We start from the raw sequence: 20,653 nt of genomic DNA on the forward strand, positions 1-20,653 counted from the left end.
CACGGATGATTTTACTTGGTTCAGAGCCTTCGGCGACTCCTACTCCAAGACCCAGGTCCCGTGAACCTACTGATGGGTAATTCACTAAAAACCTCTTCCGGTACCTCCAGAAGAGGAAATCGAGTACAAAGAAAATTGAATAAGTGCAACACACTACACTTGTTCTTTTACAGTAATTAATTAAAAAATACCGACACTTTTAAAGACCGAAGTGAGAGCACTTGTGTCGATGTCGGTCTGCCAGTCGCGATCAGAAATCCTCGGAGTAGTAGTCGGGCGCAGCAGCTTTGCAGTAGAGTCATAACAGGAGCTCGGAGAAATCGAAACCTCAAAAGAATGCGTAGTAGCTCGTATAGTAGTTGTTATTCAATGCCTTCTTGAGACAGTCTTATAAAAGGCATGGAAGACACCTTCCATAGCCATGGAAGGCACCTTCCATAGCCATGGAAGGCACCTTCCATAGCCATGGAAGGCGAAAGGCGTCTCCAATGAGGCAAGTTTGATCCCGACCAACCCGACACTTATCCACTGCGACGCCAAAAGTTTATCCCGTGGAAGGTGCCTTCCATAGCTATGGACGATGTCTTCTATGAACAGTACGAAGACGCCTTCAAGCAGTGAAGGCGCCTTCAGACATTTCATCTAAAGGTAATTTTCTTCTTTTTGCCCTGCAAAACAATGTCAGTCTAAAATATCCTGTAAAATAAGTATTAGGACAATTTAACAATATAGAGTAGTAATTAGTTCCTGTTCTTCCAGGATCATGAATTAGTAAAAGTCTCAGCTTAAGGATCCCAACTGGAGCCCCCAGGGCGTAGCGCAGAAGGTGGGCGCATGGTATATCTAGCGTAATGGCCAGGGGTCGATTCTCAGGAACTGACGACCTGGGGTTTACCCCGCCATGCGCCTATGACTTGTGTACTTGCATGAACCTCCCTCCATGTCCGTGGGGCCGGCACTAGGGGGGCCGCTAAGGTAGTGGATCTACCTTTTAAGGATCCCAAATGGACCTAAATTGGATCGACGCCTACTGTCCCTTTAACTTGGACACGTTTTCACTTGGTGACTCTCCTCCAATGACTTAACTTACCAGTTTGCCAGACATCCGGCCAGCCCGTTGACCTGTCTAGACTTCGTGCCAGCTATCCGGTTGGTCTGTTGACCTAGCTAGACTTCGTATAAGCTATCTGATCGACATATGGATCTAGCTGGATTTCGTACCAACTATCTGGTCGACCCGTCAACCTAGCTGGATTTCCTGCACACTTAATCAAGTGATTAGATCACAATAAAACCTAACTTAACTTACTTGTTATTCATTAAAACCCGAATTAAACTGTTAATGCAAACCGTTCCAACACGCCCGATCCATGAATTTTTTTTGCTAATGTAGTTTCAAGGGAATGATCTACTATATGTAATTTATTTTACAAGAGATTATTTTTATAGTATTTATTTTACAAGAGACTATTTTCATAATTCAAACTCTAATATTTAGATCATATATTCCGTCAAGACTCCTTTTCAATTGAATTAAATTTCTGTATGGTAAATCTAATTTAGAATAATTTTCAAGTTAATTGTTTTTTTTGAGTCATTAATGTATCAAATGCATACTTGCATGTTTTTTTAAGTAGACAAACATTCTTTATGATATAATTGAGATATATCACTCATTTAGTGTATGGTAAATCTAATTTAGAATAACTCTCGAGTTCATGTTTTTTTTTTGAGTCATTAGTGTATCAAATGCATGCTTGCATGTTTTTTTTAAGTAGATAAACATTCTTTATGTTATAATTGAGATATATCACTCACTCTAAATGATTTGTTATTGTCGGTTTCACGATAAAATATAAATAGATAAATTATAAAAATATTTTATTCTAATATAATATTTTTTTTATATTTTATATAAAAAAGATCATATATCTAATCAGATATTTTATATTCATTAAAAATTAATCAATTCTAGACTATTAAATGTAATGTCCATGGACTCATTTAGTCACTCGTAATTTATTTCCTCCGTGTTAGCTTAGAGACGAATTGACGGGGGTGCTGGGGTGAACGAATCACCTTTTGTCACATGGACTCATTTAGATAAAATTATTTACAAATCAAGTCTTATTAACTCCTCAACTTGACAACTTGACAAGGTCATTGGTTGACTGAAAAATTTGTTGATCGAGTATTGGGAAATATTTTTATCCTGGCTTGCATATTCTAGGAGTGAGAACTGCAATCCGAGAAAAATCGAGAAGCAAACTGAAATTGTTCATAAACCCCTTCACTTAAGCCTCTGGCTTATCCTTCTGCCGTTACTACAAGAGGTCGACGGCCGTCGCCTCCCGGTGGTAGTTTCTCCTGCGCACCTCGATTGTTCCCGGACCCTCGCCTAACACCTTCCGAACCTACCCCGCAGCGATGCCCCCCTCAGTCTTCATCTTGTCGACGCCTTCCTTCCTTCCTCCAAACCCTCGCCCAGCGCCCTTCCCGGCTCTGCCCCATCTCGGTGTAAACATCAGACGCGGCGGTGTCGGAAGGAGTGGTTCCTCTCCCCCACGAACGTGGAAATGCTGCTCGTCTCCAGAGGAGAAGTCGTCTCCCGTGCAACGGCGACAGAAGAACCCGCCGCGCAGCTCCAGCAGCAGGAAGTCGGAGCCCGAGATTGATCCCGTTGGGTTTCTCTCCAGATTTGGCATCTCTCACCGCGCTTTTGCTCAGTTCCTCCGAGACCGGTGCTCTGTCACTATCATCTCTACTTTGTACTTCTCCCAGAAATTGTTTTCCTCACGTTATGTTCTTTTACGGTTAGATATAAGGCATTGAAGGACCGCCGATTCGATTTGTATTCTAGGTTTATAGATATGAGAGACTCGGCTTCTGGGTAAGTACAATGCTAGTTAGTACTTCATGCTATTTTTAGATTTGAAAAAGGAGCTGAGGGTTAGTATGCCTCTGTACTGTTTGTTGAGATAGGTATGAGATCTTGGGCATGCACAGGCACAGACAGCACCGTGTGGACTTCATGGAGTGGGCTCCAGGTATTCTATTTGCTGGTTTTCCCTCTGCATTATCAAAGATCAGCATCCTAGTTTATGAATCTCATTTGCAAAATTAAAGCTAACTGACAAGAAATGCGGAATGAAATTCTTTCTTGCTTTTTCATTATGCATAATAATGAGTATATATACATTGTACATTGATTATGTATAAAAATTAGAAAAATAGAAAATAATAAACTTAAAAATATTTTATCCCTAAATTAGATCAAGGGATTTTCATGATCCCCATATGAAGGGTTTTCTGTGATCCCCATGTCAAGGGATTTACATGATTAATCTTTTCTTATAAAATTAGAAATTATCCTAAAATAGTTGTCAACTTTCCAACACTTCCCTTTAAGTTGGTGAATATATATCATTCATTCTTAACTTGGATATAATCATTGAAAAGCCGCGTGTCTATTAAGTTCCTTTGTAAACACATCCACAAGTTGGTTTTTTATAGGCACTTAGGGAGTACAAATCAACTTGTTGTCTAACTTCTCCTTAATAAGTTTTTGTTGTTATTTATATATTTTCTTGCCTCTGATTATTGCACCGGTAGAATTTCATTTGATATTTGCCTTTAAGTTTTTGGTGTTGTCGATATTTTCTTGCCTTCAACCATTACACTAGTAGAATTGCATTAGTTGTTTATCTTCAAGTTTTTGGTGTTATTTTCTTACCTTCCTGTTTGTCTATTCTACTACTTGTTTTCTGTTTCAGTCAGAATTTCTGTTTCACCTTTGTTCCTTTCCTTTGGAGTCCAGACACATCTTTTGCTGTCCATATTATGCTATTACTGCATATCAATCATTGATTTCAATACTTGTTTCATATTTTTTTTTAACCTAAATTCTTATTTCTGCCAATGCCATTTTGTGAACTGTTGATCTTTCTTCAATATTTCAGATAAAAGATCTGTTATTGAACTCAACAAGTTTGTTGTTTTGTTTGAATCTTTTATTACTTGATTTAGGTCATACTCTTTTCTATTGAAACATGTGCTGCCATATGATAATTCTCTTGCACCATTCCTTCAAAACTGTATCTTCTAGTTTTCATTAGTCTGCCTGTTACTTAGAGTTACTGGAGACTTAATAATTTGTTTAAAAGGAACCAAAATTGTGGATTTTTAAATCTTTTTTTATTGCTTATTTACTTAGGTGCTCGATATTGTTCACTTGTTGGTGACTTCAATGGGTGGTCACCGGTAGAAAACAGTGCTAGAGAGGGACACTTGGGCCATGATGATTTTGGCTATTGGTTTATCATTCTGGAAGATAAGTTAAGGGATGGTGAAGAACCAGAAGAATATTATTTTCAAGAGTATAATTATGTAGATAAATATGACAAAGGTGACAATAATATTAATGCTGAAGAATTGCTAAAGAAAATAAACGATGACTATTGGGAACCTGGAGAGGTTTGGTCCCGTAAATCACGCATGGAGATGGTTGCCAAGTTGTATGAGCAGATGTTTGGCCCTAATGGCCCCCAGACTGAAGAAGAATTAGGTGAATTACAAGATGCTGAAACACGATACAATCAATGGAGAGAAGCCTCAAATTTTGGTCCTAACGATCATACTCGATTTGAAGTAATTGATAAGGGAAACGAGTTTGATGTCTTCAGTGTTATAGGAGATCCAGTCTCAACAGCAAAATTTAAAGCAAAGAAGCCTCCTCTTGATTACTGGGTAGAAATGCGTAAAGGGCGCAGAGCATGGCTGAAAAAATACATTCCTGCAATTCCACATGGAAGTAGGTATAGGGTTTACTTCAATACTCCTGAGGGAGCACTGGAAAGAGTTCCAGCTTGGGCTACATATGTTCAGCCAGGTATATAACTTTGTTTGTTAAAGATGATCATTCTGCTTATTTTCTTTCAGTTCACACTAATTTTCTTTTGTGCAGCATACTGCTTTTTATTATGATTCTACTTTGATCCAAATTAAAAATTATGAATTGCATTATAATTCATTAGCAAAGTAATCTGTCCTAGCTTTACTGGCTTCAAAGTCAGAAATGTGTTCAAAGACCATTCATTAGCTAAATTTATCTATTTAAATAAAAAAATTAAATCTGAAATAATCAAATAAATCCTCTTAATTAAATAATTGGTTTCGGAGGCTACAATATTTTTCTCCTAGGTGAAAACTTAAGATGTTTCTGATCTTTGCCCTAGTTGTTAAGCTTGTCTGTTGCTTGGGATGAAGGTATATCCTTAAGCTCACTATTATATAAATACCCAAAAATTGAAAATAAACATCCACATTATATGGGATTCTCAAATACAAATTTCCAGACAAATATTCTTGAAAAGAATTAGAATATAAGAGTTTCATTTGTTTGGATTTTTCATAATTTGGTAACCATATAAGGATAATTGACCAACTAGTGATCATTGGCACCCCAATTACTAAATTACTAGGCTGTGTTTGGTTTCAAGGAGCAGAATGAACTGGAATATGAATGAGAATGAGAGGAATAGAATGAAAAGTAGAATAATTAATTTCATTCCTTGTTTGGTTATAATTTGTGGAATGATTCATTTTATATTGGATATGTTTGATCCCTATACTTTTTTGACCAATTTGACGTATATGTTCATTTATCTCTATCTTTATGAAAATCAGATTTAATTAAAATTAACTATATAAAAAGGATTCTATTAAAAAATAACAAATATAATTTTAAATTATATTTAAAATTAAACCTTTGTAGATATGTTTATTATTTTGATTAAAAGGAATTATTGAATAAAGATTAGATTGCATTTATGTTTTTACTAGAAAAATTCGATTAGATTAGGATAGAGCAAATCAAAATAAAATTTGGTTTTAATTTGATTTGGTTGATTTCAAACCAAATCAAATAAAAAGTAAATTTATCTTTAATAATGTTTAAATTAAAAAATTATAAAACAATCTTTGAACTTATCATATTTGTATTATAAAATTTATCTAAAAACATATTAATTTTTAAAATAAAATATAAAAATTGATATTCCAATGCAAATTCAGCTTAATACCATAATCTACATAAAAACAGTCTCCACTTCATACCCCTCTATAGGTCATGTGTTATCCCTCAAATTACACATGCATATATTAAATATTAAACTAAAAATAATTTTACTGTAAATGAAGATATAGAAACATTTGTAAGAGTATTTGTTCTTCGATCCAAACATAACAAGTGATTTAGATATTATATTTAGTTTTTCTTCTATATCAATTCATCTCAATCAATTAATACAAAATTTATTTTCAATCTTGATTTATTAATTATAAATCAAATGAATCTGTGTAATAATTTTTTCAACATTTTAACAAAGGGCGCACCTAACTTTACCAAATACCCAAAGGGCGTGCACATATTTCTCAAAATGCCCTTCCATCTGTTGCCAACCTGAACCATAGTTGTAAACCGTTCTTCACAGTGGAAACCATAAGGCAAGGTCATATGTTTCCTCTGGCTTGTGATAGTTCTAATGAAAGCATGACAATCATATATTAGTGAATTCTGGTCCAAGTAAATATTAAATGTATTCGTCATCTATATTTATAATTACTTGATTTTGCATATGCAATTGTATAATGGAAGTATATAAATCTTCAAGTGAGTAGTGGGTAAAATTAGAAGGTTTAAGACCTAAATTAAGAATGCTGCTTGGAGATTTCATATGCAACTTCGATGGCTAAGCTGTTCCACTTTTGAGAAGGTAAGCTCCAGGTAGATTAAATGAATTCTTCAATTGTATAATATGAGGACTTGACAGATCTATGACACATAGGTTTTACAGCCATGCTGATCCATAAATTCCAAGAAGAAGAGCTAATTAAACATATCAAGTGGAAAATATTGGCTATTCGCTTATTCCTACTCTTTAACAAGGTAGGACATAATCACAGGTGCAACAATACTGTGGGAAAATTCTGGAATTTCAAATTCAAATTGACTTTGGAAGAATTTTAGTTATTGGATGGTTGGAAATAACTAGTATGAAGTGTTCAGCTCCAAGTGTGCTGGACAGTGGATTCTTTTATATAATGTAAAATGATATTATAATGCGTATTTGAGTTTATCATATCAAAAGATAAAAAAATATGTTTGAAACAAAATTGGAGGATAATACAAAGGCCAACGACAAACGACCGATGGGTCAATATACCACACTGTGCTGAATGCCTGTATGATACACTAGCGTAATACCAACCAAAAGGTTGACGTTGGGTGATTATTTTAAAGCTGGGGGGAAAACAAGGGAAATTGAGTTTAGAGATTTAAAGTTTTTGAGAAAGATTAGATGAGCTTGAGAGAAGAGAGAATTTGAGTGAGGAGAGTGGCTAGGATGGTTTATATAGTGCTGAAAGTGGTAGAAAAAAACCACAAGAGAGCTAATTATTATTAGAGGTACTATATACTGATTTTATTATACATTATTTGGGCTTGGTTGCTTGATTTTTCATACTATGAATGAACACATGATATTTTGTTCATGCCACCCATGTATTGGTCTGGACACTTGTTTGCACCAGCACTTATTTTCTGTGTCAATACAGATCAAAACATTAAACAGGGCTATGCTTAATCATTCATGAATAACTATATTTATTGTTTTTCTCCACTAGTAACCCTTTTCTACGGTAACTTTCATTTATTTTACTATATAAACATTTTTCTTTGTTGCAGCACAAAAATATATTATAGGTGTTGTTTATTTAATGATTCACCACATTTTCAATGGGTGGTTGTATTCTGATCTTCTTATTTTTTTTTAACCTAAAGATCATATTTATGCTGTTTGTGAACATCTAAGTTCTAACACAACCTTCCATCTTTTCTGTATTGTCTAGGGATCAAAATCAGTTGTCTTATTGAACATTTGTTAAAAAAGTAAAAAACAAATACTAAAATTTGTTTTTTTGTCTTCAGTATATTTGTATTGTATCTGAAGTTGGGTACATGTGTTAATTTCATCTTATTTTTGGGCTTGGTCAATGTAGACACATGCGACATGAAAGATTGTTTCCTTTGTGTGGATTTATGTCAATAAGATAATCTCAGTGACCTTAGATATGGTGGTGCTGGTTGCATATGAAGCATGATGATTGCCTGCAATCTTCATGACTCACTGAACAAATGTATTATTCCAATACTTTTAGATAAACATGCTGAAGCCAATTTTATATCTCTTGTTCATCATATATATTGTAGAGATATGGGCCATATGGCATATAAATCCAAAGTTTAATTTAGGTAAGAGAGAATCAAGTGACGTAAGAAAAAGAGGAAGTACAATTCAAGGCTTGATCCTCTAGACCAGTGTTCAAAGAGAAACCTGATTTCAACTGTTGACTTCAGTCAATTATAGAAGTCCAAGTTGGACTATTGGATTATGAATGAAACAGGAACTGATATAAGAGAAGAACACAACTGAGCTTTCTCTGCCCATAAGAATTTGTATAGAGTCTGTTCATTCTTTGCTTCCTCTACTTCTCAATTGTACCTTTCAGATGCTATTACAAAAAAATGTTTACATACATATAGTCTAAGTTGGACAATGAAACAGAAAGTGATATGAGATTAGAATACAGAAAGTGAGCTTCTCTGTCTCCTGGAAGAATTTTCTTAGAGAGCCTGTTTATTCTTAGCTTCCTCTTCTTGTCAAATGTAACTTTCAAATTCTTTTTATACCAAACATTCACATGTAAATTGACATCTGTGTTCTCTAATAATCAAAATAGTTTTAGACCATATAATCCATTATTGGCGGTGAGCCAAAGATACCTACTTGATTATACTTAATTTTGCTTTTTGTTAATTTTATGTGGGTGGTTACTTTCAGAAGCAGATGGAAAAGAAGCTTATGCAGTTCACTGGGAACCACCTCCAGAGGAAATGCACAATTGGAGATACAAGAAGCCAAAACTTCCAAAGTCCCTTCGTATATATGAGTGCCATGTTGGAATAAGTGGATCAGAACTGAAGATATCATCCTTTAACGAGTTCACCTCCAAGGTAAAACGTAGCATTATATCAAATAGATTAGGATAAAGCAACAGTTTGTTCAATACAAAAGAGACTAGTTACATCCACATATATAAATACTCAGCATTATAACTGACGACTTGATAACTCGTCTGGGATTTTCACCATAACATTCCTCTCAGGTCAGAACATATATATCAAACATGCCAAGTTGGTTAAGAATAGCAATCGAGTTCCAAAATAGAAACAAAATCCATTCTTACTCAGATGTTTGATGAAAATATTGTTCATGCCCTCTCGGAGAAGACTTAACACTAATGCACAACCCAAGAGACTTTGATGGTCTGATGTCAAAGCCCATGGTTTACATGCTTTAGAATTATAATTTCCTTCTGCCCTTTACACGAAGGTTAGAAAATTGAAGTTCTGAACATGAAGAAATGTGAACCAAATACTGATGAGCGATAAACTACAGTGTCATCTTTCTTTAAATGAATACAGCGGAGAATGTGTTGAGAGAGTATGGGTAATTTCCAGCATATATTATGAGACTAGCAAATACGAGCCAATATTGACTTGAGATGAAAGAAGATTTGGACAAAAGAGAATACTAGTGTTGACAATGATGAAACCAGTTGAATGAATTTATGATGAACCATGGATTAAATTAACTGTGGAGAAATGTCACATTCACACAAATGTTGGGAGAGAGAGTAATCGCTAATTAAGGTTTTAGAAGACATTTTTAGCTGTTGGACGGTTAATTCATTGCATAATGCATATGGAGCATACAATAACAATACCTAGGCATATATTAATAAGATGTCTAACTATATCTAGAAAGGTTTGCCAATTAATCTATCTAATTCATAATTTTATGTAAAAAAATATATCAATTATTCAACGTATAACACATTATAATAATGAAAAATAGACTATACTATTAGTAGCATGCATATAGTTAACATCTTAAATGTTTATCCTTGCAAAATAAATTGTTTAAGTCAAGACTTGTTATGTGCTACCCCATCAAAGGCATAGTTTAGTGTTTCACATCACTATAATTAATCTTCTTGTTTGGAGAAACAAATCATTACAAAAGTTTTCATTAAGTTTTGGAACATCAATGATCCGAACTAATATTTTTTCCTTTTAAGGGGAGTCTTAGCGCAACAGTAAAGATATTGTCGTGACCAAGTAGTCAGGGTTCAAGTTGTAAAAATAACCTCTTGCAATGCAGGTAAGACTGTGTACAATAGATCTTTCTTCAGGACCTTGCATTAGTAGGAACTTCATGCACTGAGTTGTCTTCTATTTTTAATGCACAGACGGGCAACTAGCCCGCTCACCTAAAGAGACCACATATCAGTAATACAAAACACTCTCTTATCTAAAATGCCTATGCAGCTGTATGTGGCTGCTTGAACAGCATTTTAGAACCCTGAGAGTAATTTTTTTTTAGCATTTATTACTATTGAAATAAAAATATCAGGATAGAGAAGCAAAAGGGAAGAATGAGAAGATTTTGGATAAGAAAAAGAGGCTAGTTATGCCAATGTATAATAACCAAACAGTATAAAGAATGGTTTAATAAGCTATATTGGACTATTATTCTGACAAACTATTATATAGCTATTCTTAACTTCTCTTTTTGCAGGTATTGCCACACGTGAAAAGTGCAGGATATAATGTCATTCAATTATTTGGGGTTGTTGAGCATAAGGATTATTCCTCTGTTGGATATAAAGTAAGTTGTTTTTTCTCAAGTAACTAATCAACTGCTATTTTTTTAAAAATAAATTTGATGCTCTGAATATTTAATGGGTTGTCAATTTGGATGGATCGGGTTGAAGCAAGGGTATTACAAAAAAATTCCTAACCCGAACCAACCTAAAAATTATAAACCCGAACTTGAACCAATCCGAATAACCCGACCAACCTGATCTGATTTTTTACTATGCGATATATTATTTTATTCTTTAACAAAATAATTAAATAAAAATTCAAAACACATAATAATAATATTTTAATTTAAACACATAATAACAAACCTTGTCTCATCTAAATATGATAGTTATAATTCATGAGTTTAAATATTTAAGTTTAGAGTTTAATTATCTAAACTATTAATTACTCCACAAAAGAAACAACTGTTTAGAAATTCAAATCTTTCACAAAATAAATATTACACAATGAAAATTTGTGATATCAATATAAAATCAAAAAATCTTCAAGCATAAAAAAAATAAGTAAATAAATTTCAAGTTTCAAGCTCCACTTCATCCTAAATTCAGGTTAACCCGAACCGAACCCAACCCAAAACAATTGTCCAGGTCAGATTTCGAGTCCAACCCAATTTGACCCAAACCCTAAAACTCCCAATCCTAACCCGATATTTTTTGTGTTGACTCGGGTCAGGTTGGTTGGTTGGTTGGGTTCATTTTTAACACCCCAAATATTTAGTATTATCCTAATTATATGTGAGGTTAATATTTTTATGCCCTTTTCCTTCTATAGCATACTAGTGTTTTAAATGTTTGGTTAGCTCTCTATTTTTCCATTTGTTAACAAAAATTATGGTGAAAATAACATGTCTAATAACTTTATTTCTGGTGGAAAAACTATATTTACTACTTAGTTTGTTATTGATATTGATTCATGTTTTTCCACATTGCTCCATGATCTTTAAGTAGTTTCTATAAAGCCCGGGCAATGGTGCAGCGAGAGGCCCCTTCTCAGTCCCTGACATCTAAGGATCTAGTCCTAGCTTGGATGAATTTCCTTTAAGGAGTGGTTGACCTAAGACCGTTGGACCGATGGGCCGCTCGCTACGAGCATTTCCCGATTTACCCAAGTGGTCGGTGGAAAATTTTCGTGGGGCTGGGTGGCCATCCTAGGATTAGTCGACTTAAGCTGGATACCTGGTGTCAACTAAAAAAAGATTAAGTAGTTTCTACAAGATCAGTGAGAATGTGCCCTTGACTTGCTTGCAAATAATCTTAAACTAAGGCCATAATGCATGCTTTTTAAATAAAAGAGCCAAGAAATATGTAAACCAACTTTTAATTTCCATTCTATACAAGAACAGATGTTTCTATATGTGGATGGGCCTTTACTATAACAGAGTTTGGTTGTTCCATTTTCTTTTAGGTCATGTTTCCAAGAGATAGAGAATGTTGGAGACAAATAACTTTGTAGGGAATAGATAAGGAAAATTATCCCTTGTTATGTTTCTTGAAGAGAATGAAACCAGTGCAGGAATTTTCCCAACGTATTGTTGGAAGGAAATAGAGAGGGAGGAAACCTAACTTTTTGGTAAATTGATTTTATAAATCAAACAAAATAAAAAATAATAATCAGCTAAACAAAAACTTAAAAGTTAATTCATTTCCGTGTTAAAATCGATGACATTTTGACCCAAATGGAGTGTTCTGCCCAATTTAGATGAGGCCAAATTGACCAAAAATGGGAAATGTTTGCCCTACCTTTTCCTTTCCTCCTATCTAGGCCTGACTCTGGGTTGGGTCCGTAACCAGGTCGATGGGTCGTTGGCCGTTGAGTCAAACCGTAACCGGCATGGCAGGAGGCCCCCAAAAATCGGCGGATCGCCGGTTCAAGTTTTTTTTTTTTTTTTTTTTTTTTTTTTTTTTTTTTTTTAACTTGTGGTTCCTAGCCATTGGGGAGTGGGGATGATTTTTTGGAATTTTTTCAACGGTTAAAATCATTTGACCGTTTTTTTTATCAATGATTATAATTTAGTGTCCGTTACTATCCAAACTCTATAAATAGAGAGTTCATTTCATCATTTCCACACACATCTTCTCTACTCTCATTCTCAATTTTGCATCCTCTACACATTTTCGACTCCAAGTTTCTATTTCTACGCACTTTCGTTTCCAACTTTCAACTACAATGGAAGGAGGTCGTGGAGGTTCATCATCTCGATCTCGGAGGGAAAGAAAATAGTGAATTCGCACAAGGACCCCAACATTCAATCTACCGATGATGAGACTGAGCACCTTCTGACACTTGAGACATAAGGAAGTGTCGATGCAATTACTTCTAAGGTTCGGGAAATTCCTCCTTTAAAATCTTCTATTTTCACTAAACATTTTGAGAAGGTTACTCTTCCATCGGGAGAATTGCGTGCAAAATGTAAGTACTGCAATGCTTCCTACAAATTCCAAGCCAGCGGTAACTATAGGTCATTGAGACGACACTTAGAAACGATGCACCTGATTGAATATGGACTCGACCATTCTCAAACACGATTATCTAGATTTTCTTCAACTAGCTGTAGTACTATTTTGATTTATTTTTATATTCTGATAATAAATTAAGAGAATCATTAGCTAAATTTGTTTTCGTAGAACACTTTTCTTTTAGTTTTGGATCTAAATATACATTTGAAGACTTTTGTAAAGAATCTCTTAATCCATGTCTTAAACGTGTTCCTAGGACTATACTTACCTGTACAATTAAAAAATTAGTAAAACAAGGAAAAAAAATTTAATTGATGAATTTAGTAAATTAAATAATAAAGTTTCTTTATGTTCCGATATTTAGATTAATTATTGGCAAACACATTTGTATATGGATGCGACTTGCTATTGGATCGATAACTCTTGGAATCTCCAAAAAAAGATTGTTAACTTATAGAGTTTTTGATGAATCACATACGACTCATAACATCGCATTATTATGTTTAATTTTAGAAGAATATGGATTAACTAATAAAATATTTTCAATATCATTAGATAATGCTAGCTCTAATATCGCTTGTATAGAAGATCTAAAATTTGTTTGTTATATGTTATTGGTGGTTTTTTCATATTCGTTGTGTATGCCATGTTTTAAATTCATGTGTTGAAAATGTATTAAAAATTTTAGAAAATCATATTAAACCAATTAGCACTGTAATTTCTTATTTATGGTCACACCCATTTATAATGAAACAATGAGGTAGGTTTTGTAAAACTAATGGAATGAAACCTAACAAAGTTCCACGTGATGTATCAACATGGAATTTAGCATATCAATTATTACAATATTCATTTCAATATAAATAATTATTATGTTCATTTTTTTTCACAAAATATATATATATATATATATATATAACAATGGAATATTTGTAGTAGTATTTGTGAAATTTTAAAAGTATTTAACGATGTAACCGAATAACTTTCCGAGATTTATTATCCCACTTGTCATTTAGTTTTAGAGAATTTTTCTAGTATAGTATTAGTTTTAAATGAATAATAATGAATCTTTATCTTCTTGTATATTAACTATGAAAACTAAATGGAAAAAATATTTTTATTTTATTCCTGAAATTTATTTAATTGAATTTGCTTTAGATCCTAAATTTAAATTAGAAGTTTTACCAGAAATATTAACTTTGTATTATGATGCTTTAATTTCATATCAAGATCCTTCTTCTCCTGATCCTGTTAATGTTAGATATAATGTTAGAATTTATTTATATGATATTTATAATCAATATTATATAAAATATAGAATACAAACTAATATTTCTAAAACACAATAAACTACTAGTATTAATTTAAAACTTGCAAAAGCATAACTTTTATTAAAAGAACGGACGAATCTCCATACAGGAACTTGAGAATTATTTAACATCTTTTGATTTTAATGAAGCAGATAGTGAAAATTTTGATATCCTAAAGTGGTGGTCACAGGAGGTTTAAAGCTTTCTTGTCCCCTCAGTGATTGCCCAAGAAATTTTAGTTTGTCCAGTGTCAATGAGTGAGCAGACGTTTATTGCTGGCGACAACATATTAGATGAACGACGATCAATTTTGTCTCCCGGCTTATTGGAAGCCTAAGCATTACTTGACGATTAGACCAGAGCCGAGAAAAGAATCCAAGGAATGCAACTTGCAGATGACGAATTCGAAGATTTTGATATCGAAAGAATGAATACAACAGGAATGGAAAATGGAAGTGAGCAACAATGCCACTTCCAAATGTAAACGGGTAAAAATATAAAAGAACTACGTGAGTTTTGATTCCGAAATACCCTAATGGGATACGTAAGCAACTTAAATAAGTGCAAGCCCTTTTTTTAAATAAATTTTAAATTTTTTAATATAATAATCTTGAACCGTGAACCGGCAATTCTGAACCGTTAACCGTAACCGTCTTAGCCAGTTAAGGTTAAGGGTCGACATGTTAGGAACTGTTGAATCGGCGTTTCTCGAACCGGCGGTTCTGAACCGTGGTTAAGTCTACTCCTATCTCTCCATGAAAATAGAGGGACAGTTGGGTTCCACTTATCTTTCCCACCATGCCTTTCCTTTTGCTGATCATTCCACCTTACCAAACATGGGTTTAAAGTGAGAAACTGGAAAAATCATCAGTGGAGTGTTAGATTCCAAGAATTAGAATGCACATAATACCAAAAAAACAAAAAAATGGCATAGCAAAGCACAAAAAATGATCAGAAGAGTACACAACCATTTACAATCAATTAATTAGTTCTCCAGGGCATTATATTTCAAAACAGTATGTCAAACGACACAAGGAAGGTGACAATTTGCTGGAAAATCTTTGCAGTTCTCTTCATCCAAATGTGATACAGCCATCCAATATTAAGATTGCAGCTACATTGTCTTGGCTATTTACCAGAGAGATGGTATACCCCAAAGAGTGTCTTCAGTATTTGAATGTGCTACTTAGACAAGAGACAAAATCAACCATAAAATGCAAGGTAGGAAATACATTCTTCCTTGTGTTCTCAGAAGCCAGATTGTTCATCAGTAATAATACTCAGCTTCAAGTAATTTTCAATGATTCAACTACCAAGGAACCAGAATAAAGTCAGCATACTGGAGGTTATTGGGGTTCCTTGTAATAAGCATAGTACGTTCTCATCAGGTTCTGAGGGATTTAATGATCTAATATTGGTGGGGACCATCCATCTAGGTTGTTCATGGGGATTGGAAATCAGTACCTTGTTATTCATTGAGATATCATAAATTTTGTCAATTTCTCTGACTGCATATAATTTGAACACTAAATTTAGTGCAAAATCAAGTATCTATTTACTTCCGACCATATGAATCAGTTAGCATTACAAAGGACATTAGTTGACAGTAGCGACCATGGTTTAGAGGATCCAATTTCATGTCATATTAAAACCTACTGTGCTCCAATAATCCTAATCAAAGATTGTAAAGTATTAAAAGGTGGTTGATGGTGCTCACTTCCTAGTGCCTAGGCAGTAGGGCAGTTGACATTAAAATAATATTGAAATAATAAAAAATATACTCAATTAAAAAAGATTATATGTATAACAATTGTATCTTTCGATCAATTTAGCTAAGTTTATACATAAACAATAAACACATAACAACAATCAACTATGGAACATTTCATATATCACATTGCAACCAACAAAAACAGTTTCAGAGCTAAAAATCTGGAAAAGAAACATTTTGGTGCCAAGACTAAAATAACAATGAATTTGAGGAAAAAACGTTAAGAGAACAGGGTACTCCCCTAGGGAAGATAAGACAAAAAATATTCCAAAAATTGGTACAAGCAAAAAGGGACACAAAAGTCATGTAGGGTGGGAGGAACGGATGAATAAGGAGTGTTGGTGGGCTGATGCAGAAAAGTAGGGTGAACTAACAACATATAAAAAAATTTATTTATTTTTCCTAAGACCTACTTGGACCTCCTAGGAATCCGTCTTGGTTTCTTTTTAAAAGGATCACTTAACAGGGACCGCCTAACTACTAAGCAAAGCGGTCCCTTGCAAAACCACCTAGGTGGCTCAAGTGACCACCTTTTAAAACAATTAAAGACTGCCATTAATGAATTCGTTCCAAATTGCAAGCTAGTTCCATTTTGGCATCATCTGCTGGAGCTGATCTCTATTTTAATGACAAGAAAATAAATTTAGATTAAGTGGTATTGTAATATGTCTAGTTTCATTTGGCATGGTTTGTTGGAGTTGACCCACTCTATTTAGACAGTCAAACAATAAATTTAAATCAAGTAGCAATGCAATATTTTTCCTAATGTGCCTTTAGGGCTTGTTTTTATCGTGCTTCCTATACCATGTGTTAAGCCCATTTTGAACTTCAGGTTACAAATTTCTTTGCTGTTAGTAGTAGATTTGGGACTCCAGACGATTTCAAAAAATTGGTCGATGAAGCACATGGTATGCTTTTAATAGTTTTTCTTTAGCCCAATGTTCATTGTGATTCATGAGTCATGAGGTTGTTATCATCTTACAGTTCAATGATATTAGCATTTGCCTTTTTCTATGCAGGACTCGGGATTTTGGTGTTTCTAGATATCGTTCATTCCTATGCGTCAGCAGATGAGTCAGTTGGATTGTCACTATTTGATGGATCAAATGACTGCTACTTTCAGACTGGTATGATTTTTTCAGCTTGATTTATCTATTCAACCAATGTTGGTGATTCCCATATGTATGCTTTATGGTTAAGCTGATGTTACACAGCTAGTGCTTGCCTATTCTCTCTTTATTTCTCATTTTTTATCACAACCAAGATGGACGTAAAACCTAGGCACTCTTTATTCTTGAGAGATAGTTGCACCCTTAATGACTCCAAATTGTTGAAAAGATTGTTTTCGTGAATTGGTTTTTTTACTAGCGAATTGCCTGTGTACCTGCTGCTGACTGACAATGGGTAAATAACAAGGGAAAAACAAAAGGTTGAGGCTCACTGATTTTGAACAAAAGGAAATGCATTTCACTTTTCAACTCTGGTTTTGTTGAAACATGAGACCTTGTGTGTATTGATGAAGTATGATGATCTTGAACAGAAATAAAGCTCTTGTATAGTACACAGAAACAATTCTTCTGTTTCTCTCCAAAAAGAAAATAGGTAGATTGACTAAAGAACTGCTTTTGAACTGTTGAAATCGTTGAGAAATTGTTCGACATATAAATTTGTTCCATGGAAGTTTTTGGTTCATTGAGCATTATGTTTCTCTCTATCTATTTATACCTTGGTCACCAAAATTTGGAACAATAGTGAGAAAGAGAAGGATGAATATCATTTGATCTTGTTAGTTTGTTAGGCTGTGGGGGAGGACCCTTCTACTTGACCATAAGGTCCTCAAGAGAGTTTTTCTCAGAATAACTCATATTATGCACACCTTGTTGGATAACTTAGATTTATATGCTCTTCTATTTCTCTTGTATTTCTTTTTGTGGCAAGTGATTTAATTATTAGTTCTTAGATATACCAAAATTGTCTCTAGTCTTTATTTTCACTCGTAAAAAAAAAAAAGGCAGCCCGGTGCACGAAGCTCCCGCCATGCAGGGTCTCGGGGAAGGATCCATTGTACGTAGCCTTACCCTGCTTTTTGCAAGAGGTTGTTTCATGATTCGAACCCGTGACCTTTTGGTCACATGGCAACAACTTTACCGTTGCGCCAAGGCTCCCCTTCTCTTTATTTTCACTCGTATTTAGTTTAAATTAATCTTGTACTATTTCCTTTGAGTTTTTGAATTTCAAGTTTTAATCATTCAAATACTAGGTGCCATAGATCTTGTGAACTTTTCTGTAATTCTCTTCGGAGATCTTGAATTTTTTTGTCAGGGAAACGAGGCCACCATAAATACTGGGGCACCAGGATGTTTAAATATGGGGATGTTGATGTGCTACACTTTCTTTTATCTAACTTGAAATGGTACTGCCTATTTTCTAAAATACAGCTCTTCTATACTTGTATGTTTAAATATTTCATCTTTTGTTCTCTAACCATTACATTTGAAAAGGTGGGTTGCAGAATATCAGATTGATGGCTTCCAATTTCACTCACTCCCGTCAATGATGTATACACACAATGGGTTTTCTACGTTCACTGGTGACATGGATGAGTAAGATCCTTTGCTCTTTTATGGAAAATATATAGTTATCCATTTTCATATTTGACACTGTCAATATAAGTTAAGTCTATACAATATCCTTGTAAACAGACATGATGTCATTATTCTTAATTTTTATGAGTTTGCCATAAGCATTAACTTCCATTAAAATAGATTTAATTGCAAATAGATATAAAATATCTTGAATAATAATACACTATATTGTTATTCACCTGTTGATACACATTTAGTATATCACCCCTATACTCTCATAATCAAACACAGTTATGCTCCCAGTATGTTGTCGAACTATCGGATGAGTTCCCTTCATCACATAATAATATATACTTAGAAGTCCACAAACAGAAATCAAGAATAGACTCACATACATCTCATAGAAATACATAATGACATAAACTAAACATCTCAACATCATTGAATGACAAGCATGTTGTGTAACATAATCCATTTCACATATCTTAATAATTAAAACAAGATATTGCGAGTCCTTCAGTTAATATTGTGGGGCATAATTGAAATGCCGTGGAAGGTTCACTGACCTTAGAGGAATCCTCCAACTATTGTTCTATTATCTTGGGTTAGACTCAATGAGAAGTTTTGCCGTTGCTCAACAGCACAAACAAATTTTTAATCCAGGAAAAGGAGAGATCGTTTACAAAGAGATTAAAGTTTTTAGAAACTGAGATTGATGAAATTAGGAAATTGCATCTATTTGTTATGATGGTAATCACAATACAAAATAGTAGTCTATAAAATTCTATTAATATTAAGGTTTGGACTACAAAGTGGGCTTGTAGCTAGAGGAATACAACTAGCAGGTTAGCTAGGGGAATATTGAGGTTCAAGGGCAATGACTCAGGGTTGGCTTCAATCTAGTTTGTAGCAGTTTGGCCTAGACTAGAGGTTTCTTGGTGTTTGGTCTGAGGTGATTGGAGAACAGCTTGAGGTAGGTTGATGCTTGGAAATTGCCCTAGGGTTGAATCACTCATCTTGAGGTGGTGCCAGTCTTATTGGGAATTATTCGAGATGTGAGGTCTTTGCTCTACTTGGCCTGGAAAGTTGAGGGATCTTGTTTCCTGTTATACCGTTTGCAGTAGAGCTCTTGCTTTCTCTCATTTGTAGACTCGTTGGCAGTAGAAAGCTCTCAGAAAGTTATAGTGACTCTGAAAAGGAATTATGCAAGATGCTCTTTCTCTTACTTTGGAAAGACTGCCCTCTAAGGTTGTGAAAAAGTATATTGTCTAGCCGTGGGGCACTATGTTGTGGCACTGCATATGAATTAGTAGAGTGCCATGTATTGCTCTACATTAGCACTGCCTTTCATCTTGGTTGTAAATATGGGGCCCATCCAATGAGCTCATGGTTATATATAAACAATTACCCAATCTCTTACAACTTAGGTGTAAAATAGACTAGATTATCAAAGAACAATATAATAAAATACCAAGTTTCTTGTGTATAATAAAAATAAAACTAAATGATGGTTCTATTTATATTATTATATCATTTCTTTTTAATTGGTTCATTATTATTTGCATCATTCCCCATTATCATGGAGAATTTAACTCTTGAAGAGTTGTCATCATCTTCCCTTAATCATCATGCCTAATGAGGAAGAAAGTGTTGCATGTCTCTCTTCATTTTAACCTTTAAAGAATAAAGTTGCTTTGTTATCTTTTTTGTTGGTCCTGTTTAATAAGGAATTTTGTGTCTTT

At 34.1% G+C, this 20,653-nt stretch overlaps 1 protein-coding gene across 2 annotated transcripts in view; it reads left to right on the top strand.

The window, feature by feature from the left end:
* The first annotated feature begins 2,290 nt into the window (after nt 1-2,290).
* LOC122019773 (1,4-alpha-glucan-branching enzyme 3, chloroplastic/amyloplastic-like) overlaps nt 2,291-20,653 on the top strand; it is a 53,965-nt gene continuing 35,602 nt past the window's right edge. For both annotated transcript variants that reach the window (XR_006122026.1, XM_042577286.1), the window contains exons 1-10: nt 2,291-2,741; nt 2,819-2,890; nt 2,983-3,047; nt 4,214-4,888; nt 8,901-9,073; nt 10,701-10,790; nt 17,159-17,234; nt 17,346-17,453; nt 18,649-18,739; nt 18,828-18,929. Coding sequence is in view for 1 of the 2 variants with exons in the window: in XM_042577286.1 (XP_042433220.1) it covers nt 2,428-2,741; nt 2,819-2,890; nt 2,983-3,047; nt 4,214-4,888; nt 8,901-9,073; nt 10,701-10,790; nt 17,159-17,234; nt 17,346-17,453; nt 18,649-18,739; nt 18,828-18,929 (1,766 nt within the window). In the remaining variant the exon portion in view is untranslated. The remainder of the gene's footprint in view (nt 2,742-2,818; nt 2,891-2,982; nt 3,048-4,213; nt 4,889-8,900; nt 9,074-10,700; nt 10,791-17,158; nt 17,235-17,345; nt 17,454-18,648; nt 18,740-18,827; nt 18,930-20,653) is intronic.

Source organism: Zingiber officinale, chromosome 9A (assembly GCF_018446385.1).
Source record: "Zingiber officinale cultivar Zhangliang chromosome 9A, Zo_v1.1, whole genome shotgun sequence".
Classification (NCBI taxonomy): Eukaryota; Viridiplantae; Streptophyta; class Magnoliopsida; order Zingiberales; family Zingiberaceae; genus Zingiber; species Zingiber officinale.